Consider the following 21442-nt stretch of genomic DNA (forward strand, 5'->3'; position numbering starts at 1 on the left):
ACTAGGACCTTCACCCCTAAGATGCCAAGGTGGCTCACAACAATTTAAAATACAACATTAAAAGCAGTTTAAACAAATTGCCTTTAATGGCTCGGCGCCGTAATACCTCAAGGACCGCTTCTCCCCTTATAATCCATCCCAGGCTCTGTGTTCATCATCCAAGGCCCTTCGGCATGTGCTGCCTCCATGTGAGGCCCAGGGGGTGGCAGCACGAGAATGGGCCTTCTCCGTCATGGCTCCCCATTTGTGGAATCCTCCCCATTTGCTGGCACCATCATCATATATCTTTAGGTGCCAGGTGAAAATGCCATTCTTCAACCAGGCTTTTGGCTGATTAATATGCTACAGCCTTTTAAATGTTTCTGTGGGACGTGGGTGGGGTATTGTTTTGCTGTTTTGTTTTACTTATTTACTTGTTTTTATCCTCCATTTTATTCAGTGAACTACCCTCAGATCTTATGATGAAGGGCGGTATATCAATCAATCAAATAAATGAATGAATAAAATTGCAGGTCATAAGAATAGGGAGGATCCTAAACATATGCCTCTCAGGTGTGTCAGAGACCAGAGTGAGGAAGATACGTCATCAGCATGCCTGCTGAAAACCTTTCTATTCCTCCAAACCTATGCAGGCAATTAAGAGTACATCCCCACAATGGCCTGTGGACGTTTGATTTCATTTATTTTTATTTTTAACTAGCTTCAAACTTTTAATGATTTTATTATTTGGTTTAATGTTTTTATGTTGTTTAAAACCACTGTAATCATCGATACAGCGGCATAAAAAAGTATTTTTTATAAATAAAAGCTGTACTGTGAAGGAGCCAGGCACACCTCTGTTGAGGGGAAGTCTCACAGCATAGGGGCTGCCACAGAGAAGGCTCCCTACCAGACACCTCCCTCATTATGGGAGTGGGAACTACCAAGAGGGCCCCCTTTGCCGACCACAACACCCAAGGAGGGTCTGAAGGGAAGGAGGCTGCCTCTCAGGTATTTGGGACTTAAGTTGTTTAGGGCTTCAAATACTAATGTGAGCACCTTGAACTGCGCCTGGAAATGGACTTGCAACCAGTTAAAGGCTTCAGGGAGGCTGGCTTGGGAAGGACCCCAGCCTAGGAGTCATGGAGAGAGGAGGCAAGCTTTGGCAGGCTGACCATGCATGTGGGTCTCTCGATCTTCCCAGGTCCCAACTGCCAGACCAACATCAACGAATGTGCCTCCAACCCATGCCTGAACCAAGGGACCTGTATTGATGACGTGGCCCGTTACCAGTGCAACTGTCTTCCACCCTACACCGGTAAGAGACCAAACCCTGGATCAAAAACCTGTAGCTGTGGCAGCACAGGAAGCTGCTTTCTGCTAAGTCAGACCCATTGGTCCATCTTGCTCTACACTGACCAGCAGCAGCACCTCTTCAGGCAGAGAGTCTTTCTCAGCCCTGTCTGGATGCAAAGCATCCATTGCATGCTGCTGAGCTATTGCTTTCCCCCTTAAATACAGTGGTGCCCCGCAAGACGAACGCCTCGCAAGACGAAAAACCCGCTAGACGAAAGGGTTTTCCGTTTTGGAGGCGCTTCGTAAAACGAATTCCCCTATGGGGTTGCTTTGCAAGACGAAAAAAATCTTGCATCCCCCCGCGGGTTTTTTCCCGCTTTTTTCGCCCTTTTCTTAAGCCGCTAAGCCGCTTATCAGCTGTTCCGCTGATAAGCCGCTTAACAGCTGATCGCTGGAAGCCGCTTGACAGCTGTAGCGCTAATCCGCTAAGCTGTCAATGGGCTTGCTTCGCAAGACGAAAAAACCGCTATACGAAGAGCCTCACGGAACGGATTAATTTCGTCTTGCGAGGCACCACTGTATAAAATAAGGTTCTAGGTCTCATGGTTCTGAATAAAGGGCTGTTTTAATGAGAAGCATAGAAAGTTTCCCGTAGTTTTCTGGGAAGAGGGATTGATTATTAAACCGCTCTGGGAATTGTAGCTCTGGTGCGTGTGTGTGAGCAAATAGAGGTCTCTCGGACCCCTTAGCATACTGCTGTTACCAGGATTCTTTGTGGGAAGCCATGACTGTTAAAAGTGGTGTGGTACTTCCCTCCAAGAACCCTGTAATTTACTGCACACAAAGCTACAGTTCCCAACACCCTTAACAAGCTACAGTTCCCAGAATGCTTTTTTTGGGGGGGGAGGGTGTCATAACTGTTTAAAGTGGCATGGTGCTGCTTTAAACATGGGGTCGGGTGTGATCTTAGCTTTTGTGCAAATTCAGAACTCAGGCCAGCAGAAGCAAAGCACCTACGTCAAGGTTGTCTGAAGGGCTGCTTGCTCCTGTTTTCTGCCCTGAAATCAAAACCAGCTGGAAGAGTTTTCTAAACATAGGATGCTTCCTCCCGCTTATCATTTTCACATGCTCCTGAGTGGGGAGGGGGGAGGTCATCTTTTGGTTTGCTGGAACAGGAGGGACTCCTTTCCCACACTCACATTTTTCAGCACCTTTTTCTGTGAGAAAGCCTTATATGAACCAGTTCTTCTTCAATGAGTCCATTTTTCACTTTTAAAAAAATACTGCAAAAAGACTTTTCGCTCATGCCCCTGGATGCTTCCTTTTGGAATGATGGAGGCCTCTCCCACATCACCTGCATAGGCAGGTCCATCAGCTTTGTAAGGGCAGCGATTTTCTGCTGAGTTGAGTCGTCCTCTGCCCTGTTTCCTGCTTCACAAAACAGCAGCATCCTGCACACAATTAGAGGAAGCCATGACTCCTTTCCTGCCTTGGCCAGTTGCTGTGGAAACAATCCAGAGAAAAATGGGGCAGTCAAAGGCCCCCTTCTGGAAAACAGCAAAAGGGTCCTTGGATGGTAAGGGCCTGACAAGGGAGATAACGTAAAATGTGGGGAATATTGGCTTCGTAAACAGGAAGACAATGGGACAGAGGTGGGGAAGAGAGAAAATATTAGTTAAGTTGAACTTGCACACCCCACACAAATAGTGTTCCCTTATTGGGGTCGCCATGACAGCATGCAGAAGCATGTGAAATTTGGGAACGTACCTTTCCAAAGCACCCCTTAACAAGGGATAAGAAATACAGTGGTATCTCGGGTTAAGAACTTAATTCGTTCAGGAGGTCCGTTCTTAACCTGAAACTGTTCTTAACCTGAGGTACCACTTCAGCTAATGGGGCTTCCCACTGCCACCGCTCAATTTCTGTTCTCATCCTGAAGCAAAGTTCTTAACCCGAGGTACTATTTCTGGGTTAGTGGAGTCTATAACCTGAAGCATCTGTAACCCGAAGTACCACTGTATGTTTCTTCCCCGAGAAGAGAATCTCTTGGAAAATCTCTCAAGGCTCCCAGCAAGACCCTGAAGACCCACAGGCCAAAGGGCACAGAAAAGTTTGTAGGAATGTGTGCTAATCTGTCTCTCTCTCACACACACGAAAATTTTGCACAGCATGTTGCTTCTCCATGCACACACAGATCAGCCCAAGTCTTATTGGGCAGCATGAGAAAACCATAGCATGTCCATAAGATTTTCAGGGCGAGTACTGGACCAAGAGAATGTAAGGAGCTTCCTTCTACTGAGCAAAGACAATTGGTCTGTCTAGCTCAGGATGGCAGCAGCAGCCTCAGCACAAGTAGGGACATAGGAAGGTGCCTTATGCTGAGTCGTTGGTCTGTCTAGCTCAGCATTGTCTACTTGACTGGCAGCAGTGATGCTATAGGGTTTCAGGTGGGGAACATTCCCAGCCTACCTGGCAACGCTGGCAGGAAATGAAACCGGGACCTCCTGCATGCAAAGCCTGTTGAGTTGCTATGGCTGTTCCCCTGACCAAATGTGTGGACTCTCCTCAACTTTGATGTATTTACACTCCAGGGCCGACCTGTCGGGATGTCCTGGCTCCATGTGCAGACGGTCCCTGCAAGAACGGTGGCAAGTGCAGAGAATCTGAAGATTTTGAGAGCTTCTCTTGTGCCTGCCCTCCAGGGTGGCAAGGTAAGGGTTTGGTTCCCATTCCATGGGCTCCAGAGGTGCCCGCATGCACATATGTAGTGGTGGTGGTGCCTGCTTCATTCACTGCAACAGAATGCAGGGATGACTCCAGTTCAGACAACTTTAGAAAGGAGTTCAGTGAATTCATGGAGGAGGAGCAGGATGCAAATGACTGCCAGTCACAATGGCTATGTAACTGCCTCCACTGCTGGAGGAAGTAAATGCCCCCGAAGTTGCTAGGAATCACAAGTGGGGAGAGTTGCTGCTGTGGCACTCAGGCGCTGTTTGTGGGCTTCTCATTGGGGCATTTGGTTAGCAGCTGTGAGGACAGGATGCTGAGCTAGACTGGTCCCTTTGGGCCCAATCCGGCAGATCTCTTGTGAATGGCTTTAAATGTGGATTAGACAAATCAGTGGAGGAGAAGACTATCGAAGGCTGCTAGCCCCAATGGCTATGCTCTGCCTCAGTGGTTGGAGGCAGCAATGATTCTGGACACCAAAAACTGGAAACCAGAGGTAGTGGGGGTTGCTGTTGTGCTCGAATCCTGCTGGTGGGTTTTTCATGATTGACATCTGGTTGGCCACTGTGAGAACAGGAGGCTGGACTTTGGCAGGATGCAGCAGCCAGAACAGTCAGACTTAATAGACTGAGCCTTCTATTTCTTATAAACTATTGGTTGTATCCAAGTAAGTCCTCAGAGCAGATGCGCTGAAATCAGTGGACCTATGTTAGTCATTATCTGGGGCCTGTCACTGCCTTTTAGCCTAGGCTACCTCACAGGGCTGTTCTGAGGATGAAACGGGGTAGGAGGAAAACCATGTACACCACCTTGAGCTCCTTGGGAGGAAAAGGTGGGATATATATGTAATAAATAAATAAGATTAAAACAACACCTGTGTTCATTAACTTTAGGGGATATACTGTTGAGTAAGACTACTGTTAGATGCAACCATATATCGTTGGCTTTATTTTATTTTTTAAATTTGGACCAATGCAAATTATGTTCTGCTGTGTGCAGGTGGTAAAATAACTTTTTGAGAGTCTCTTAGGTCTCAGATATTGTTAATCTCCCTCTCCTCCCCCACCCAACTCCCTCAACACTGAGATTGAGAAAAAGAGAGTATTGCATCTCGGCTCTAAATAATAAAGATACCCTGAACAGGCCCCAGATAGCTCCTCCCCCCAACCCCCCCCCACCTCCCTCACTCTTTCTCTCTCTAGTGGCAGGTTACTTGATTTATTGCCTGAAGCGACAACCGCTATATAGGTCTTGGTTTGCTTAGGATGCACCTGCCTTCCTGCAGCCCCTTGCTCTGTGGTTCGCTGTTAATCTTCTCCCTTTGCTCTCTATTCCTGCTTTCTTGTTGCTGGTGCCTTTCTGGGCTCATCTCTTCTCTTCTCTTCTCTTCTCTTATTCAAGGACATAAATGATTGCATTTGGCGCTAGCCTCAATTGTTTTGCATGTTGTCAGTGAGTTGATCCCAAAATGACAGGCATTCATTTGGAATCCCTAGACAGACCCAGGACAGGCAGGAAACTCAGCCTGAAAGTCTGTCTTAAAGGGGTACACTTCCTTTCTCCCCTTTCCAGCACCTGTTTCTTCTAATGATTTTTTTTCAACCGTGGTTTACCATTACACCACAAACCATGGTTAGCATTGGGGAGCCTGTGCTATGTCTGCAGCAGGCAGATATTAAGAACATAAGAAGACCCTGTTTGGTCAGGTCATTGGCCCAGCTTTCTGTTGCCACAAGGGCCAACCTGATGGTCAAATGGGAAGCCCACAAGCAGGACATGAGTGCAACAGCAGGAATAATAATAATAATAATAATAATAATAATAATAATAATAATAATAATAATTTATTATTTATACTCCGCCCATTTGGCTAGGTTTCTCCAGCCACTCTGGGCGGCTTCCAACAGAATATTAAAATACAATAACCTATTAAATATTAAAAGCTTCCCTAAACAGGGCTGACTTCAGATGTCTTCTAAAAGTCTGGTAGTTGTTTTTATCTTTGACATCTGGTGGGAGGGCGTTCCACAGGGCGCGTGCCACTACCGAGAAGGCCCTCTGCCTGGTTCCCTGTAACTTGGCTTCTCGCAGTGAGGGATTTGCCAGAAGGCCCTTGGTGCTGGACCTCAGTGTCCGGGCAGAACAATGGGGTGGAGACGCCCCTTAAGGTATACTGGACCGAGGCTGTTTAGGGCTTTAAAGGTCAGCACCAACACTTTGAATTGTGCTCAGAAACGTACTGGGAGCCAGTGTAGGTCTTTCAAACCGGTGTTACATGGTCTCGCAGCCACTCCCAGTCACCAGTCTAGCTGCCGCATTCTGGATTAGTTGTAGTTTCCGGGTCACCTTCAAAGGTAGCCCCACATAGAGCGTATTGCAGTAGTCCAAGCGAGAGATAACTAGAGCATGCACCACTCTGGTGATACAGTCTGCGGGCAGGTAGGGTCTCAGCCTGTGCACCAGATGGAACTGATAAACAGCTGCCCTGAACACAGAATTAACCTGCGCCTCCATGGACAGCTGTGAGTCCAGAATGACTCCCAGGCTGCGCACCTGGTCTTTCAGGGGCACAGTTACCCCATTCAGGACCAGGGAATCCTCCACACCTGCCCGCCTCCTGTCCCCCAAAAACAGTACTTCTGTCTTGTCAGGATTCAACCTCAATCTGTTAGCCGCCATCCATCCTCCAACCGCCTCCAGACACTCACACAGGACCTTCACCGCCTTCAGTGGTTCTGATTTAAAAGAGAGGTAGAGCTGGGTATCATCCGCATACTGTTGAACACCCAGCCCAGCCCCCTGATGATCCCTCCCAGCGGCTGCATGTAGATGTTGAAAAGCATGGGGGAGAGGACAGAACCCTGAGGCACCCCACAAGTGAGAGCCCAGGGGTCTGAACACACACTCCCCACCACCACTTTCTGAACATGGCCCAGGAGGAAGTAGCAGAACCACTGTATAACAGTGCCCCCAGCTCCCAGCCCCTCTAGACGGTTTAGAAGGATGTTATGGTTGTTGGTGCCAAAAGCCACTGAGAGATCCAGCAGAACTAAGAAACAGCTCTCACCTTTGTCCCTAGCCTGCCAGAGATCATCAACCTGTGTGACCAAGGCAGTTTCAGTCCCATAATAAGGCCTGAATCCCGACTGGAAGGGATCCAAATGGTCCACTTCTTCCAGGCGTGCCTGGAGTTGTTCAGCAATCCCTCTCTCAATCACCTTACCCAAGAATGGAAGATTTGAGAATGGGCGATAGTTGGCCATATTGGCAGCATCTAAAGATGGTTTTTTAAGAAGCGGTTTGATACCCGCCTCTTTCGGCAGGTCTGGGAAGGCTCCCTCACAGAGAGAAGCATTCACCACCCCGCAAAGCACATTGCCCAGCCCTTCCCGGCTAGCTTTTATAAACCAGGATGGGCAAGGATGAAGGAGACAGGTGGTTGGTTTCACTGGTCCAAGCAGCCTGTCTACATCCTTAGAGGTAACAGATTGGAATTGATCCCACTCAACTTGACTAGACAGGGCTCTAGCACTCTCCCGCCCCGGCCATGCTCCCACGGTGGAGTCTGCCTCTTCCCAAATCTGAGCGACTTTATCTGCAAAAAATTTTGCAAAATCATTGCAGGAGATCATGTGGCCCGTACTGGGCCCTGATGGAGCAGGTGGTTCCGCTAAATTGCGAACCACCTCAAAGAGTCTCCAGCTGCTGTTTTCTGCAGATGTAATAGAAGCGGTGAAGAAGGCCCTCTTTGCCATCACCATTGCCACTTGGTAGGCTCGACGTTGAGCTCTAGCCGGTGTCCGGTCTGATTCAGAATGAGTTTTTTGCCACCGGCGCTCTAGCCGTCTCAATTATTGTTTCATCGCCCTCAGCTCCGGGGAAAACCACGGGGCTGTCCGGGCTCCATGCAATCAGAGAGGGCACTTCGGAGCCAGTCAATAGCCCTGGTTAACTCCGCATTCCAGCGGGCCACCAGGGAATCAGCTGAAAGGCCATCAACTTGGGATAAAACATCCCCTACCACTCTCTGGAAGCCAATTGGATCCATTAAGTGGTGGGGGTGGACCATCCAAATCAGTCCCACCTCCCTGCAGAGGGGAAGGGCTGCGGAGAAGTCCAGTTGCACCAGGAAGTGATCTGACCATGGCACTTCTTTTGTTTCACTTTTAGTTAGTGTTAGATCACCAACGTCCGTAGAGGTGAACACCAAGTCTAAGGCATGTCCACGGCTATGAGTTGGGCCAGACTTATTCAAGGACATGGAGGCCATGCTTTCCACGAAGTCCCGAGCAGCCCCTTGTAAGGTCGTGTCGGCATGGATGTTAAAATCCCCCAGGACAACCAAGCTAGGTGTCTCCAGGAGCATGTCCGCCACGACCTGAAGCAGCTTGGGCAGGGAATCCTTGGTGCAGCGGGGAGGTCGGTACACCAATAGGAATCCTGTACTGCCCCTGTTGCCCAACTTCCAGAACATGCACTCAGAGAACTGGGTCTTCCAAATAGGACACCTGGTGCAAACTCTCCCCACTTGCAGTTTCCAGCAACTAATATTCAGTAGCATTGCTGCCTCCATCTATGGAGGAAGAGCACGGCCATTGTGGCTAGCAGCCATTGATGGCCTTCTCAATGAATTTGTTCAATCCTCTTTTAAAGCCATTATAGGTTGGTGGCCATTATTGCTTCCTGTTTGAGTGAGTGCCACAGTTTAAACTATACACTGCGCGAAGAAAGGCTTTCTTTTATCCATCCTGAATATTCAAACACTCAGCTTCATTGGATATCCATGAGTTCTAGTGTCCTGAGAAAGGGAGATAAGCTTTTCTCTGCCCACTTTCTTCATTTGATAAACTTCTGTCATGTCACCTCTTCCTTGCCTTTTTTTGCAAACTAAAAAGCCCCACATGCTGCAAGCTTTCTTAATAGAGGAGTCACTCCATCCCCTTGATCGTTTTGTTTATTAAATTTGTACTCTATTAATCTTAAGCTTCCTTCAGTATCTCAGAAAGGCACCTATACTGTGATGAGTGACAAAGATTTCTTTCTTAGTTTATGGTGCTTCGGTCAGCAGAACTGGCACTGTTACAGTTGCCACATAATACCCTTTCCAAATTTGTAAGAGCTCCCATCCTTCAGTATGGCAGCACCTACACTTTGGAACTCCTTGCCTATTGATGTCAGGCAGGCACTTTCCTTCCTTTAAAGGTAAAGGTACCCCTGCCCGTATGGGCCAGTCTTGCCAGACTCTAGGGTTGTGCGCTCACCTCACTCTTATCGGCTGGGAGCCAGCGCTGTCTGCAGACACTTCCGGGTCATGTGGCCAGTGTGACAAGCTGCATCTGGCGAGCCAATGCAGCACACGGAACGCCGTTTACCTTCCCGCTGGTAAGCGGTCCCTATTTATCTACTTGCACCCGGGGGTGCTTTCGAACTGCTAGGTTGGCAGGCGCTGGGACCAAACGATGGGAGCGCACCCCGCCGCGGGGATTCGAACCGCCGACCATGCGATTGGCAAGTCCTAGGCGCTGAGGTTTTACCCACAGCGCCACCCGCGTCCCCGCCAAAACCATTTTGTTTAGGCCATCCTGTCCAGATGTTTAGGAAGTCGGTACAAGTTTTTATCTGTTTTTAATCTATTGTTGTTTTCATTTTTTGTATGTCTTAAAATATCGCTACTTTTCTTAGTGGCAATTTTATTGTTTAATCTTCATAAGCCTCATTTGAGATTCTTTCTTTTTTTTAGCAATCAAACTCTGTAAATTTTATGCAATATGTAAAAAAATAAATATCCATTCAAATTGCCTTCTCAGGGCAAACCTGTGAGATCGACATCAACGAGTGCGTGAAGAGCCCTTGCCGGAATGGTGCTGCATGTCAGAATACGAACGGTAGCTACTGGTGTGTCTGCAAACCTGGGTTCACAGGCAACACCTGCGAGACGGACGTCGATGACTGCCAGCCTAGTAAGAGCCTCAAGGAGGCTGGGGAGTGGGTTGCCCTAGGAGACCTGGACCCCACCTGCACCATATATTGAAAGCACTGCCACACATCACTTTAAACAGTCAAGATTTCCCCCAAAGAATCCAGGGAGTTGTAGTTTATAAAGGAGTGCTGAGAGTTGTTAAGAGGACCCCTCTATTCCTTCCCAGAGTTACAATTTCCCAGAGCTCCCTGGGAAGAAGGATTGATTGGAACAGAAAAGAACAGGATGCTGGACTTGATGGGCCTTTTGGCCCGATCCTGCATGCTCTTCTGGTGTTCTTAACATGAGGAAAGGGAGGTCTTGTGAAAATTCATTGACATATTGGAATTGTTCTCAAATATAAATATTCTGGAAATTCATTCAGGCTAATAAGATCTCTGCTGTGTGAGGAAATCATATACCCTTCGAACATAAAATATTTCTGCTTGGTTAATGTAAAAGATGTTCTTCTGGAAAATGATCAAGAAATAGTGTTTAGCTTTTTAACTTTTAACTAAGATTGTAAAAGCTCAAAATTCGGGTTGGGGGTTGGAGAAGCCTATCTCCTGCTATGTCTGAAAGAACTGAGAACATTTGCTCCACAGTAACTATGATATGCTAACTTACTACAAAAGGCAACATCTAAAGCCAGGAAAACAGGTTTCATGGGAAAATGGGCATTTTCTGTAATGTTTTGGAAGACTGTTCAGTGATAATGTTCAGTTGTGTACAGTTTGCAGCCATCTGCAGCAGTGTTTCTGTAAGCTTTATCTTTGATTTATTTTGTTTATTATTAACTAGATAAACAAATAACAGGGCACTGAGTTATCAAAGGCTGGGGCGAATTGTGTGTTCAGTTCACACAGAAGGTTTAGGAAAGAATGTGGGAAGTTTTGCAGAGGCCAAGGCAGCCTCAAAAAAATAATTAAGAAAACCATCAGCCCCATGGAATGAGAGTCCATCGCTGCCCCTTTCCCCACTACCTCTAGATCCTTGCCACAACGGCGGGTCCTGCTCCGATGGCATCAATGCCTTTTTCTGTGACTGCCTCGCTGGCTTCCGGGGCCCCAAGTGTGAGGAGGACATTGACGAGTGTGCCAGCAACCCTTGCAAGAATGGCGCCAACTGCACGGACTGTGTCAACAGCTACACCTGTACTTGCCCTTCTGGCTTTAGCGGGATCCACTGCGAGCATAACACCCCCGACTGCACAGAAAGGTAATTCAGGAGCCAGAAATAACGTTGGAACGTCATTTTTTAAAAAACAATGTGCTTGGCTATAGTCATGCTCCTGTGTGTGAGTGGGGATGGTTCATCCCAAGAGAACCAACATTCTGCACACCGCAGTGTTGGTATAAATCACACCCATCACTTGCAAATTTTTATTTTGCACAGTCTATTCTGATGATGGGCAAGAGGGCTCTGGACCCTAATCAAATGGCCTTAGAATCATAAAGTCGGTAGGGACCCCATGGGTCATCTAGTCCACCCCCCTGCTTTGCAGGAATCTCAACTAAAGCATCCATGACAGATGGCAATCCACACCCTGATTAAAAACCTCTAATGAAAGAGAGTCCACAACCTCCCAAGGGAGTCCGTTCCAATGTCAAACAGCTCTTACTGTAAGTTCTTCCTTAATCTCCTTTCTTGTAGCTTGAAGCCATTGGTTCGAGTCTTGCCCTCCAGAGCAGGAGAAAACAAGCTTGCTGCATATTCCATGTGACAGCCATTTATATATTTGAAGATAGCTATCATATCCCCTCTCAATCTCCTCTTTCCCAGGCTAAACATATCAAGCTACTTCAACTGTTCCTCATAAGGCTTTGTTTGCAGAGCCTTTATAATCTTGGTTGCCCTCCTCTGCACATGCTGCAGCTTGTCAACATTCTTCTTAAATTGTGGCACCCAAAACTGGACACAATATTCCAGATGTAGTCTGATCAAGGCAGAATAAAAAAAGGCAATGTCTTTTTCTGTGACTGCCTGGTTGGCTTCCGGGGCTGTTACTTCCCTTGATCTCGAGACTATACTTCTGTTGATGCAACCTAGAATAGCATTAGCTTTTTCTGCTGCTGCATCACAGTGTTGGCTCAAGTGAAGCTTGTGGTCTACCAAGACCCATAGACCCATTTCACATGTACTACTAGTAAGCCAGGTGTTCCCTATCTTCTCTTTGTGCAGCTAGTTCTTCCTGCCGAAGTGCAGAACCTGCCATTCATTCTGCAACTGTTGGCTACTTGTGTACATTCTTCCTTTGTGATTTCCTCTTTCTTCCATTTCTTATACATGCCCTTCTTAAATCTCAGCTCATCTGTAAGCTCCTTGTGCAGCCACACCAGTGTTTCTTTAGATACTTCCAACTTTTCTTGTTGGAATTTTCTGAAATTTGGAGCTTCAATATTTCATTTAATAAACTCCCACCCATCTTGGACTCCCTTCTCTGTGAGTATTTCTGACCATGGGATCTCACCCAGTAGCTCCTTAAGCTTTTTGAAATCAGCCTTCTTAAAGTCCAGAGTGCATGTCTCACTATACTCAGCTTTCCCTTGCCTCTGTGTCATGAAACTTTCTCTCAAGTTTCCAAATGCTTCCACTTCTTTGATCAGTTCCTCCCTGTTGGTGAGGACCAGATCCAAGATAGATGATGCACTTTTTACTTCTGCCACCTTCTTGGAAATGAAATTGTCAGCAATGCAGTGGAGGAATTTGTTGGACCTTACATTCCTGGCATTGTTTGAGTTCCAACAGATATGGGGTACTTGAAGTCTCCCATTACTACTTTATCTCTCCTTTTTGAATGTTTAGTAATCTGCTGTAGGAAGGCACCATCTAAGTCTTCAGTCTGACCTGGTGGTCTATAGAAAGCGCCCATAGTAAGATCAGTATTGTTTCTCTCTCCTATAGTTTTTACCCATATCAATATGCTTTCCATGCTGCAGGTCATTGATTTATTCACAATTTTGGACATCCTTTACATATAATGCTACTCCTCCTCCCTTCCTGTTTGGTCTATTCCTTTTGAACAGTTTATGCCCCTCAATTCCTGCATTTCAGTCATGAGTCTCATCCCACCAGGTTTCAGTAATGCTTCCCAGGTCATATTTGCCATCCTGCATTAAAAGCTCCAATTTGTCTTGTTGGTTTCTCATGCTCTGCATTTGTGCAGAGACAACTGGAACCATGAATCATTCCCTCCAGTTGCTTCCTTCCTCTAGTACTTTGCCCTTTAGCAGGGCAAGCACCACCTCAATTTCTTGTGCACCAATGAAGCTACTATCCCTAGTACCAGGTGTTCTTCTGCCACCTGTAATGCTGTCTGCCCTCCCGCTTAGAATCTAGTTGAAAGCTCTCCTGATCAGGTATGCTAGACTCTTACCAAACACATTTTTGCCAGCTGCTGTGAGGTACGACCCAGAATTCCTTCCTCAAAGAAGCAGAGATGGTGATCCAAAAAGCCAAACCCTCCCTGATGACACTGCCTGTACAGCCAGTGGTTTACTTCCAGTATTTTCCTCTCTTCTTGGGCCATGATCTTCAACAGGAAGAAGTGATGAAAAGACAACCTGTACCCCAAGGTGTTTCAGCTTCTTGCCCAGTCTCATAGTCCCTTGCTGTAGGTTGAAGGCTGAGTGTGGCAGAGGAGTGTGAATCAGAAGGAAGGAGTTGTGGTCAGCAGGCTTTATAAGACTTGGCAAGTTCTCTGTCACATTGCAAATCTTTGCACCTGGAAGACACCTCTTGGGACATCCTCTTTCCTCCGAAAACTATTGCCTCTTACCCCTTACTACCACCAAAGTCTCTTCCTCCTCTGGGGAGTGGCAAGAATCGTTCTGTACACTGTGCTTTCCAAAATCGCCTTGGAGTGTTCTAAGGTCTGCAGCTGCTGTTCTTGAGTCTTCCCCTCTCGTCTCTTCGAGCTGATCTGGATATTACTGGAATAGGTTACAAAGGCAGGAACCTTATGGTTCTAGTACTTCCTCCTCCTCCTCTCAACTTGCCTTCTCCAGACTGCAATTCCTTTTCTCCCGAGATCATTTCCTTGGAAGGTAGCAGGTGAATTATCAGCATACTCATTTGGGATCTGAAAGTGTTAGATCAAGAATGGGAAAAAAACCTCCCAAGTCCATCTCCTCCTGTCTATTCCTCCTATTGGGGGTGACAGGAATCATTATGTGCACTACCGTTCACAGCTACCTTAGTGTATTCTAAGTTCCGTAACTGCTGTCCTAACTCTTCTGCCCCAGAATCAGTGTCCTAGGTGAGAGCATGGAACTGATTTCACAGTTCTAATGACACAGCATGGTTCCTGACAGTCCTACTTGTGTGCGTCACGTTCCTCCAGGGGTTGGTCTCTTGCCATGAGCAATCTTCCTCCTCCCTTGGGGCGCCTGTGTTGCTGTTCTGTCACAGTCCACTCAGCTCTATCGCGAAAGTCTGCATCTTGCCCTATACCTCGAAGTGTTGACTATTTGGACCTCAGGTTGTTGTACCTTCTCTTCCAGCAAGCCAACCAGTTTGCACTTGCTACAAGTGTAGCTTTGCAAGTTCTCCTGCAGGAAGACAAACATGGCACGGGTCTTCCTTAACATTAATTTACTTTCATTTATCTTACTGCATTTATATCCCACCTTTCCTCCAAGGAGCTAAAGTTGGGGTACGTGGTAATCCTTCAGCCCATTTTACCTTCCCCAACGAGTGAGATAGGTTAGAGCTGAGAGAAAGATCACCCAGTGAGCTTCATGGCCAAGTGGGGCGGGCATTTGAACCCTGGTCTCCCAGGTCTGAGTCCAACACTCTAAGCACTACACCATACTGGATCTTGCTTTGTTGCTCTCTCTGGCTTCTGAGATTTCAGCAGACATTGGCTGTGGACTAACTTTGCAGCTGTAGAATCATAAAAGTGTAGAGTTGAAGGCACCCTGAGGGTCATCTGGTCCAACCCCCTGCAATACAGGAATCTCAACTAAGCATAGAAGCACCCAAAATGCCATTTTCCACTCCTCCCCTAAAAACTCAATATGTCTGAAACCCTGGACAGCTACTGCTGCTGCCAATCAGTGAAGACACTACTGAGCCAAGTGAACCCAATGGTCTGACTAGGTATAAGCAGCTTCCTATGTAATTCAGCCCTCCATTCAAAATCATGAGATCTAGAATACTATTTTACATTTTGGGGAAAAGCCACAGAAAGGCTCAGTGGTAGAGCACACACTCTGCATGGAAAGAGTCTTGGGTTCAATCCCCAATGGCAACTCTGTCAGGTTGGGTAAAACTCCCTGTTAGAAACCCTGGAGAGCCATTGCTAGTGGTGGTCAGTGTACCCTGTGCTGCACTAGACGGACCCAGCATTCTGGCTTTTGCTATAAGGCAGCTTCCAACGGAGAGCTTTGATGGCACAGCCAGTTTCCTTCTGCCCTTCAGCTCCTGCTTCAATGGGGGCACGTGTGTGGACGGCATCAACACCTTCACCTGTGTCTGTCCACCTGGCTTCACGGGAATCTACTGCGAGCATGACATCAACGAGTGTGACTCCAAACCCTGCCTGAATGGCGGCACCTGCCAGGATAGCTACGGGACCTACAAGTGCACTTGTCCTCAGGGCTACACTGGCCTCAGTTGTCAGGTAAGGAGGCCAAGACCCCACTGGATGCCGAACCAGTTCTGCTTGCAGAGCCTGACCTTGAGTGGGACTTGCTTTTCCCTGTTCATTTGCTTCTGTTGTTTCACTGGGGGCTTGGGGTGGGTGGGCTCACAGAGTGAGGAGCAAATGTCTGAAGTGTTGAGGTCAGAGCAGAGAGGCAGCAGCCCTGGTTCACACCAGCACAAACTCATGGTTTGTTTAGCTTGCCTATGGTTTGTTTGACTGTCTGAACCCCACCTGGCAGACTTAACAGTGGTTCATTTCACCTGGCAACAAACCATGATGTGAAGCCAAGGTACACTGCTGGCTTAAGGATAGTTCAGCATTCTGTGCATTCCCCATCAGCGTTGCTTAACTCTGGTTCTTTGACAACCCCAAAGTCACATTGCAAGAGCAGCTGGGGAAACCAAGCATGGTGAAACAAACTGTGGCCTTGCTTGTCTGTGAGATGATTTGTGGTTTGCTGAGCCAAACCATGGCTAACACAAAGAAACGTTGCTTAGCCATGGGAAACCGTGTTGCTGCACTACAACTCCTGTCATCAACATCCATGGCTATGCTGGCTGCCAGGAGTTGGAATCACATGGCACTTGGAAGGGCTGTTGACTCCCCTCCACCCTGGCATCTTCAGGGCTGTGTCCTTCAACCAGCTGCGCAGGGTTGAACCCACAAAGCCCCTTCTCCGTACCACCCTACCCTGGCCCTGGTGCTGTTGCACCCACAAACCTTCTGATTCTTCGCCCCCAGAACCTGGTGCGTTGGTGTGACTCCTCACCCTGCAAGAACGGCGGAAAGTGCTGGCAGACAGACAACCTGTACCGCTGCGAGTGCACCAGTGGCTGGACTGGACTCTACTGCGATGTCCCCAATGTCTCCTGTGAGGTGGCTGCACGGCAGCAAGGTAAGAAGGCCCCATCCTGCTTGCTGTGTTCCCCTTCCTCTGTCTTCTCTCTTTGGTCTGTCCTGGGAGCAGACTCTGGCCAGGGCAGGACCCGGTGAGGGGTGGCTGACCCCAGCCAGATGCATAGATTGGTGTTTGGCATTTTGTTTTGAAGTGGTTCAGTATTTGATAGTTGTTGCAGTGAGGTGTTTATTGGTTTATATTTTTTATATATATTACAGCTATGTGTCACACACACACACACACACACACAGACAAAATCCGAGCTGCTGTAGTTGCATACATAAACAGATTTCTTCCAGCTCTTAGGGACCAGCTTACACAAATTTAAACAACACAGATAAAATACAAAAAGCTAAAAACATATTTAAAAAATAGTTTAAGAGCAAATTAAACTCCCAATGGGGGGGTACCCTCAATAAGAAGCACATGACAGATGATGATGATGATGAACACCATATAGAAACACCCATTCCTTTAAAGAAACAGTTATTTCCTAAAAGCCTCCTGGAGTAAAAACAGTCTTCACCTGTGGAAGTGTGACAAGGAAGGAGCCAGTCTGGCTTCTCCTGGGAGGGTGTTCCATGGTCTGGGAGTAGACATCACTGAGGAGGCGTTCTCCCACACACCCACACCTGTTACTTGTACCTGACCTCCCTCCTATACCTTTGCAGGCGTCGAGGTGGTGCACCTATGCAGGAACTCTGGGCTCTGTGTGGACAGGGGCAACACCCACTCTTGCCAGTGCCAGGCCGGCTACACAGGCAGCTACTGCGAGGAGCAGGTGGATGAGTGCTCCCCCAACCCTTGCCAGAACGGGGCCACCTGCACAGACTACCTAGGGGGCTACTCGTGTGAGGTATGGTTGGTGCTCAGAAGGGAGGAGGTGTGGGGGGGGGGCAGTGGACACAGGGTGAACCCTCCTTTACCTGGGTTTATGCATTGCCAGCGGAGCTGGGTACATGTCCTGAGATGTGGTGGAACTTCAGAACGAAGTACAGGACATGCCTCCATCATAGATATTTCCAGATTGCTGGGTAGTTTACAGCCACCCTGAAAAAAAGCCACAGTTTTCAGGGAAAGGGGTACATCGTAACTTGGTAGCAGAGCATCTCCTATGCCAACAAAGTTAAAAGATGGAGGGCTGTCCTTCATTGGAGGCTTAGAAGCAGAGGTTGGAGGGCCACCTGTCAGGGATGTTTTAGCTGGGATTCCTGCACTGCATGGGGTTGGACTAGATGATTCTTGGGGTCCCTTCCAACTCTACAGTCCTATGATTGAGCAGTCTGGCTGGGTAGAAGGCAGCACCTTTGCCCCTGCTTGTGCCAGCCTCCATTTCCAAGTCAATGTAATGCATTATGAGGCAGCCTCATAAGCTCTTGCATGATAGAACATTTGGGCGCTTCCCTTGCGGACTTCAAAGCTAGCTGAAATCGTAATGTTACTGTAGAGCGGAGGGCACCTAAACATCTTTCGGCTTTTCTTAATGAAAGGCCAAGTAATGCAAGTATTTTTTATTATGTCTAAGCAGTCTTGATAATTGTTTGGCCATGAGCTTCAGAAATATTCCCAGCACACCATGCCATGCCCACCCAAAGTCCCCACCCCAGTCTCAGCCCCCTATTTTTTTCTCCACTTCCCGCGGCAAGATTGCACAGTTCAGTCTTGGCTAGTCCTTGCGAACCTGACCCTCCAGCGGCTCGTACGCTTGCAGCTCCTGTGACATTACAGCAGCTCAGGCACTAGCCATTTTTGGTGGGGTGGGTGATTTGAGGACGGTACAGTTTGTCTATTTTTTATCTGGTTGCATTTTTAAAAATATACTACAAGTTGGTTTTGGCATTTTCCATTGTGGGCTCCCTTTTGAGGGGCTGCCTTCCAAGGTGGGAAGGAGGAAATCCTCCTACCCCTCTAGAACTCATTTCAACTCGGGAATATTGGACTACCTTTCCTTGTAGTGTGTTGCTGGCTACCACGGGATCAACTGCTCAGAGGAGATCAACGAGTGCCTTTCCCACCCCTGCCAGAACGGAGGGACCTGCATTGACCTCATCAACACCTACAAGTGCTCTTGTCCCCGAGGGACTCAAGGTAAATGTGGGTTTGGGTGGAAGCAGGGGCATGGGCAGGTAGGGAAAGACCCAGTCTTTAGGGGTGTCCCACTTGATTAAGGGGGGGAGTGGAGGGCTCCAGTATTTCTATCAGTCTGTTCTGTATTGGCTTAAAAGTCATCAGTTCAGTGGGTGTCTGCTTTTGAATTTAGAAGGTCCCAGGTTCAGTGCTCAGCAGAATCTCCAGGTAGGGCTGGAGAAAAACCCATCATTCCCTGGTAGAAATCCTGGCTTGTTACTCCTGATCAGTGTTGACAGTACTGAGCTAGATGGATCCAATGGTCTGATTCAGTACTAGGCAGCTTGCTAATGTTCCTATTTAAACCCCAAATTTATTGAAAACCCTGAGGATTGAGATTTTGGTTAAGTGGTAGAGCATGAAGTGCAGGTTGAATGCCGGTTGGGAGACTTTGCATATAGAGCTGACTGAATAGCTTCCCCCTACACACACTTTTGCAAAGGGGTGTTGTATGTGTACGTGTGTGTGTCCGTCTCAGAAGGTGTGGGAGGGGTATTCAGCAACTTGCCGGGAGAAGGGGCACAGTGTTCTATCAAGACTTTTTGCAGGGGAAGGGTCTTGCCTTGATTGAAAGTGAAATACATTGCTTCTCCCCACTCGCATTCCCCTTTGCTGTTTTCATGGGACCTTATTTCGAGGAAGCTGACTGGAATGCCATTGGGTTGGCAGCTGGATTGTCTTATTTGTGTATTTATGACTATGTTGAACATTCCACCTTTCCTCCAAGACTCTCAGTGCCACCTTTGTAGTTCTCTCCCCTCAGTTCACAAAACAACCCCGTGATGCACATTTGGACAAATACCTCCATGCCTTTGAATCCACGCAAGATGGTGCCCATTGCTATGAATTTGGGAGGGTCTTGAGAGAAAGAAGGAACAAATTGTTTTTATAAAGCTGCTTCACATATGTGCTGCCAAGAGTGTGGAGGCAGGGGTATTGGTTGGCATTTTTGGTGGATGTACCTGGTGGAAATTTTTAGATAACAAGTGTTTAATTAGAGATAAATAAAATGACTCATCGGCATGGCACGGCTACATCTGCAGGTGCCCTCAGGTGTGTTGTCAGTGTTACTGAATATGGGTTTAAGTGGGTATCAGGCCCTGATGAATAAACCACTAATTGGATTTCTATTAGTAGCTGCACACAGGGTGATAGCTGCAGTCTGGAAGGACTTAAAAGTGTGCAAACCTTTGGTTCACAAATTAAGGCTGGCAAGAGGAACAAAGCATAGATATGCCTCTGCAGGAGAACGGTGGAGCTTCATTTCATTCACTAATTCCACAGAAAACTAGTGATTAGTCCCAAAGGTGTATACTAACTTAGAATTATAGAAGAGTTAGAAGGGACCCTGAGGGGCATCTAGTCCAACCCCCTGCAATGCAGGAATGTCAACTAAAGCATCCAAACTTTGCTTGAAAATCTCCCAAGGAAGGAGAATCTACCACCCTTTGGAGTCAGTTCCACTGTTGAAAAGCTCTTACTTCCTTTTTTAAAAAAATAATTTTTATTAAAGTTTTTCATTGACTACAAAAAACCATGCAATCTCTCTTTTTTGTTGTTCAGATTATAAAGTCTTTTGGTTTATGTTCAGTGTAAGACAATATCCAGAGGGAGGGGGAGAGAGGGGAGGGGAGAGGGTGGGTGATAAACCTATACACTATTTTTTTCATTTTTCCAGCTTTTACTTTCTTTCGTTTTTAAAAATGATTTTTATTAAAGATTTTCTTGGTTTACAAAAGTACGTGCATTGTCTCTTTTTCCAGGTTGTGCTTTCTACTGATCAGTCACATTTGTTATGAGACAACCTGTGGGTCCCCGATGCTGTTGAACTACAACTCCCATCACCCCTAGCTAGCAGGGCCAGAGCTCAGGGATGATGGGACTTGTAGTCCAACATCTGGGGACCCACAGGTTGAGAACCGCTGTATTAGTGTGTTGTATACACAGTATAAGGATGGGGAGGAGAAGGGGGAGAGGGGGATGGGGTGGTAAAACTTACCTTCTTTTGCTTAGTGTGTGCTTAGTGTATTTGCTTTTTGTGGCAGTGCCACCTGAGTAGGTTCTCTTTCTACTGTCATGCCTTGGGTTAAATATGCTTCACGTTGAGTGCTTTTGGGTTGCGCTCCACGGTGACCTGGAAGTAAAAGAATGCGTTACTTCCAGGTTTCGCCGCATTTCTCAACCTGTGGGTCCCAGATGTTGTTGAACTACATCTCCCATCATTCCTAGCTAGCAAGGCCAGAGCTTAGGGATGATGGGAGTTGTAGTCCAACAACATTTGGGGACCCACAGGTTGAGAACCACTGCATTAGTGTGTTGTATACAGTACAGTGGTACCTCGGGTTAAGTACTTAATTCGTTCCAGAGGTCCATTCTTAACTTGAAACTGTTCTTAACCTGAAGCACCACTTTAGCTAATTGGGCCTCCTGCTGCCGCCGCGCCGCAGGAGCACGATTTCTGTTCTTATCCTGAAGCAAAGCTCTTAACCCAAGGTAATATTTCTGGGTTAGCGGAGTCTGTAACCTGAAGTGTATGTAACCTGAAGCGTATATAACCCGAGGTACCAATGTATAAGGATGGGGAAGAAAAGGGGGGGAGAGGGGGGAGGTGGTAAAACTTACTTTCTTTTGCTTAGTGTATTTGCTTTTTGTGGCAGTGCCACCCAAGTAGGTTCTCTTTCTACAGTCACACCTCGGGTTAAATATGCTTCAAGTTGAGCGCTTTTGGGTTGCGCTCCATGGTGACCCGGAAGTAACGGAACGCGTTACTTCCGGGTTTTGCCACATTTCTCAACCTGTGGGTCCCAGA

At 47.3% G+C, this 21442-nt stretch overlaps 1 protein-coding gene across 3 annotated transcripts in view; it reads left to right on the plus strand.

Moving 5' to 3' along the window:
- Window positions 1-21442, plus strand: part of NOTCH1 (notch receptor 1) — a 99280-nt gene that overhangs the window by 59132 nt on the left and 18706 nt on the right. For all 3 annotated transcript variants that reach the window (XR_014164883.1, XM_081897735.1, XM_081897736.1), the window contains 8 exons: window positions 1184-1297; window positions 3867-3986; window positions 9810-9962; window positions 10951-11179; window positions 15383-15584; window positions 16350-16503; window positions 17178-17362; window positions 18462-18594. Coding sequence is in view for 2 of the 3 variants with exons in the window: in XM_081897735.1 (XP_081753861.1) it covers window positions 1184-1297; window positions 3867-3986; window positions 9810-9962; window positions 10951-11179; window positions 15383-15584; window positions 16350-16503; window positions 17178-17362; window positions 18462-18594 (1290 nt within the window). In the remaining variant the exon portion in view is untranslated. The remainder of the gene's footprint in view (window positions 1-1183; window positions 1298-3866; window positions 3987-9809; window positions 9963-10950; window positions 11180-15382; window positions 15585-16349; window positions 16504-17177; window positions 17363-18461; window positions 18595-21442) is intronic.

Source organism: Podarcis melisellensis, assembly GCF_964234715.1.
Source record: "Podarcis melisellensis genome assembly, chromosome: Z".
NCBI lineage: Eukaryota > Metazoa > Chordata > Lepidosauria > Squamata > Lacertidae > Podarcis > Podarcis melisellensis.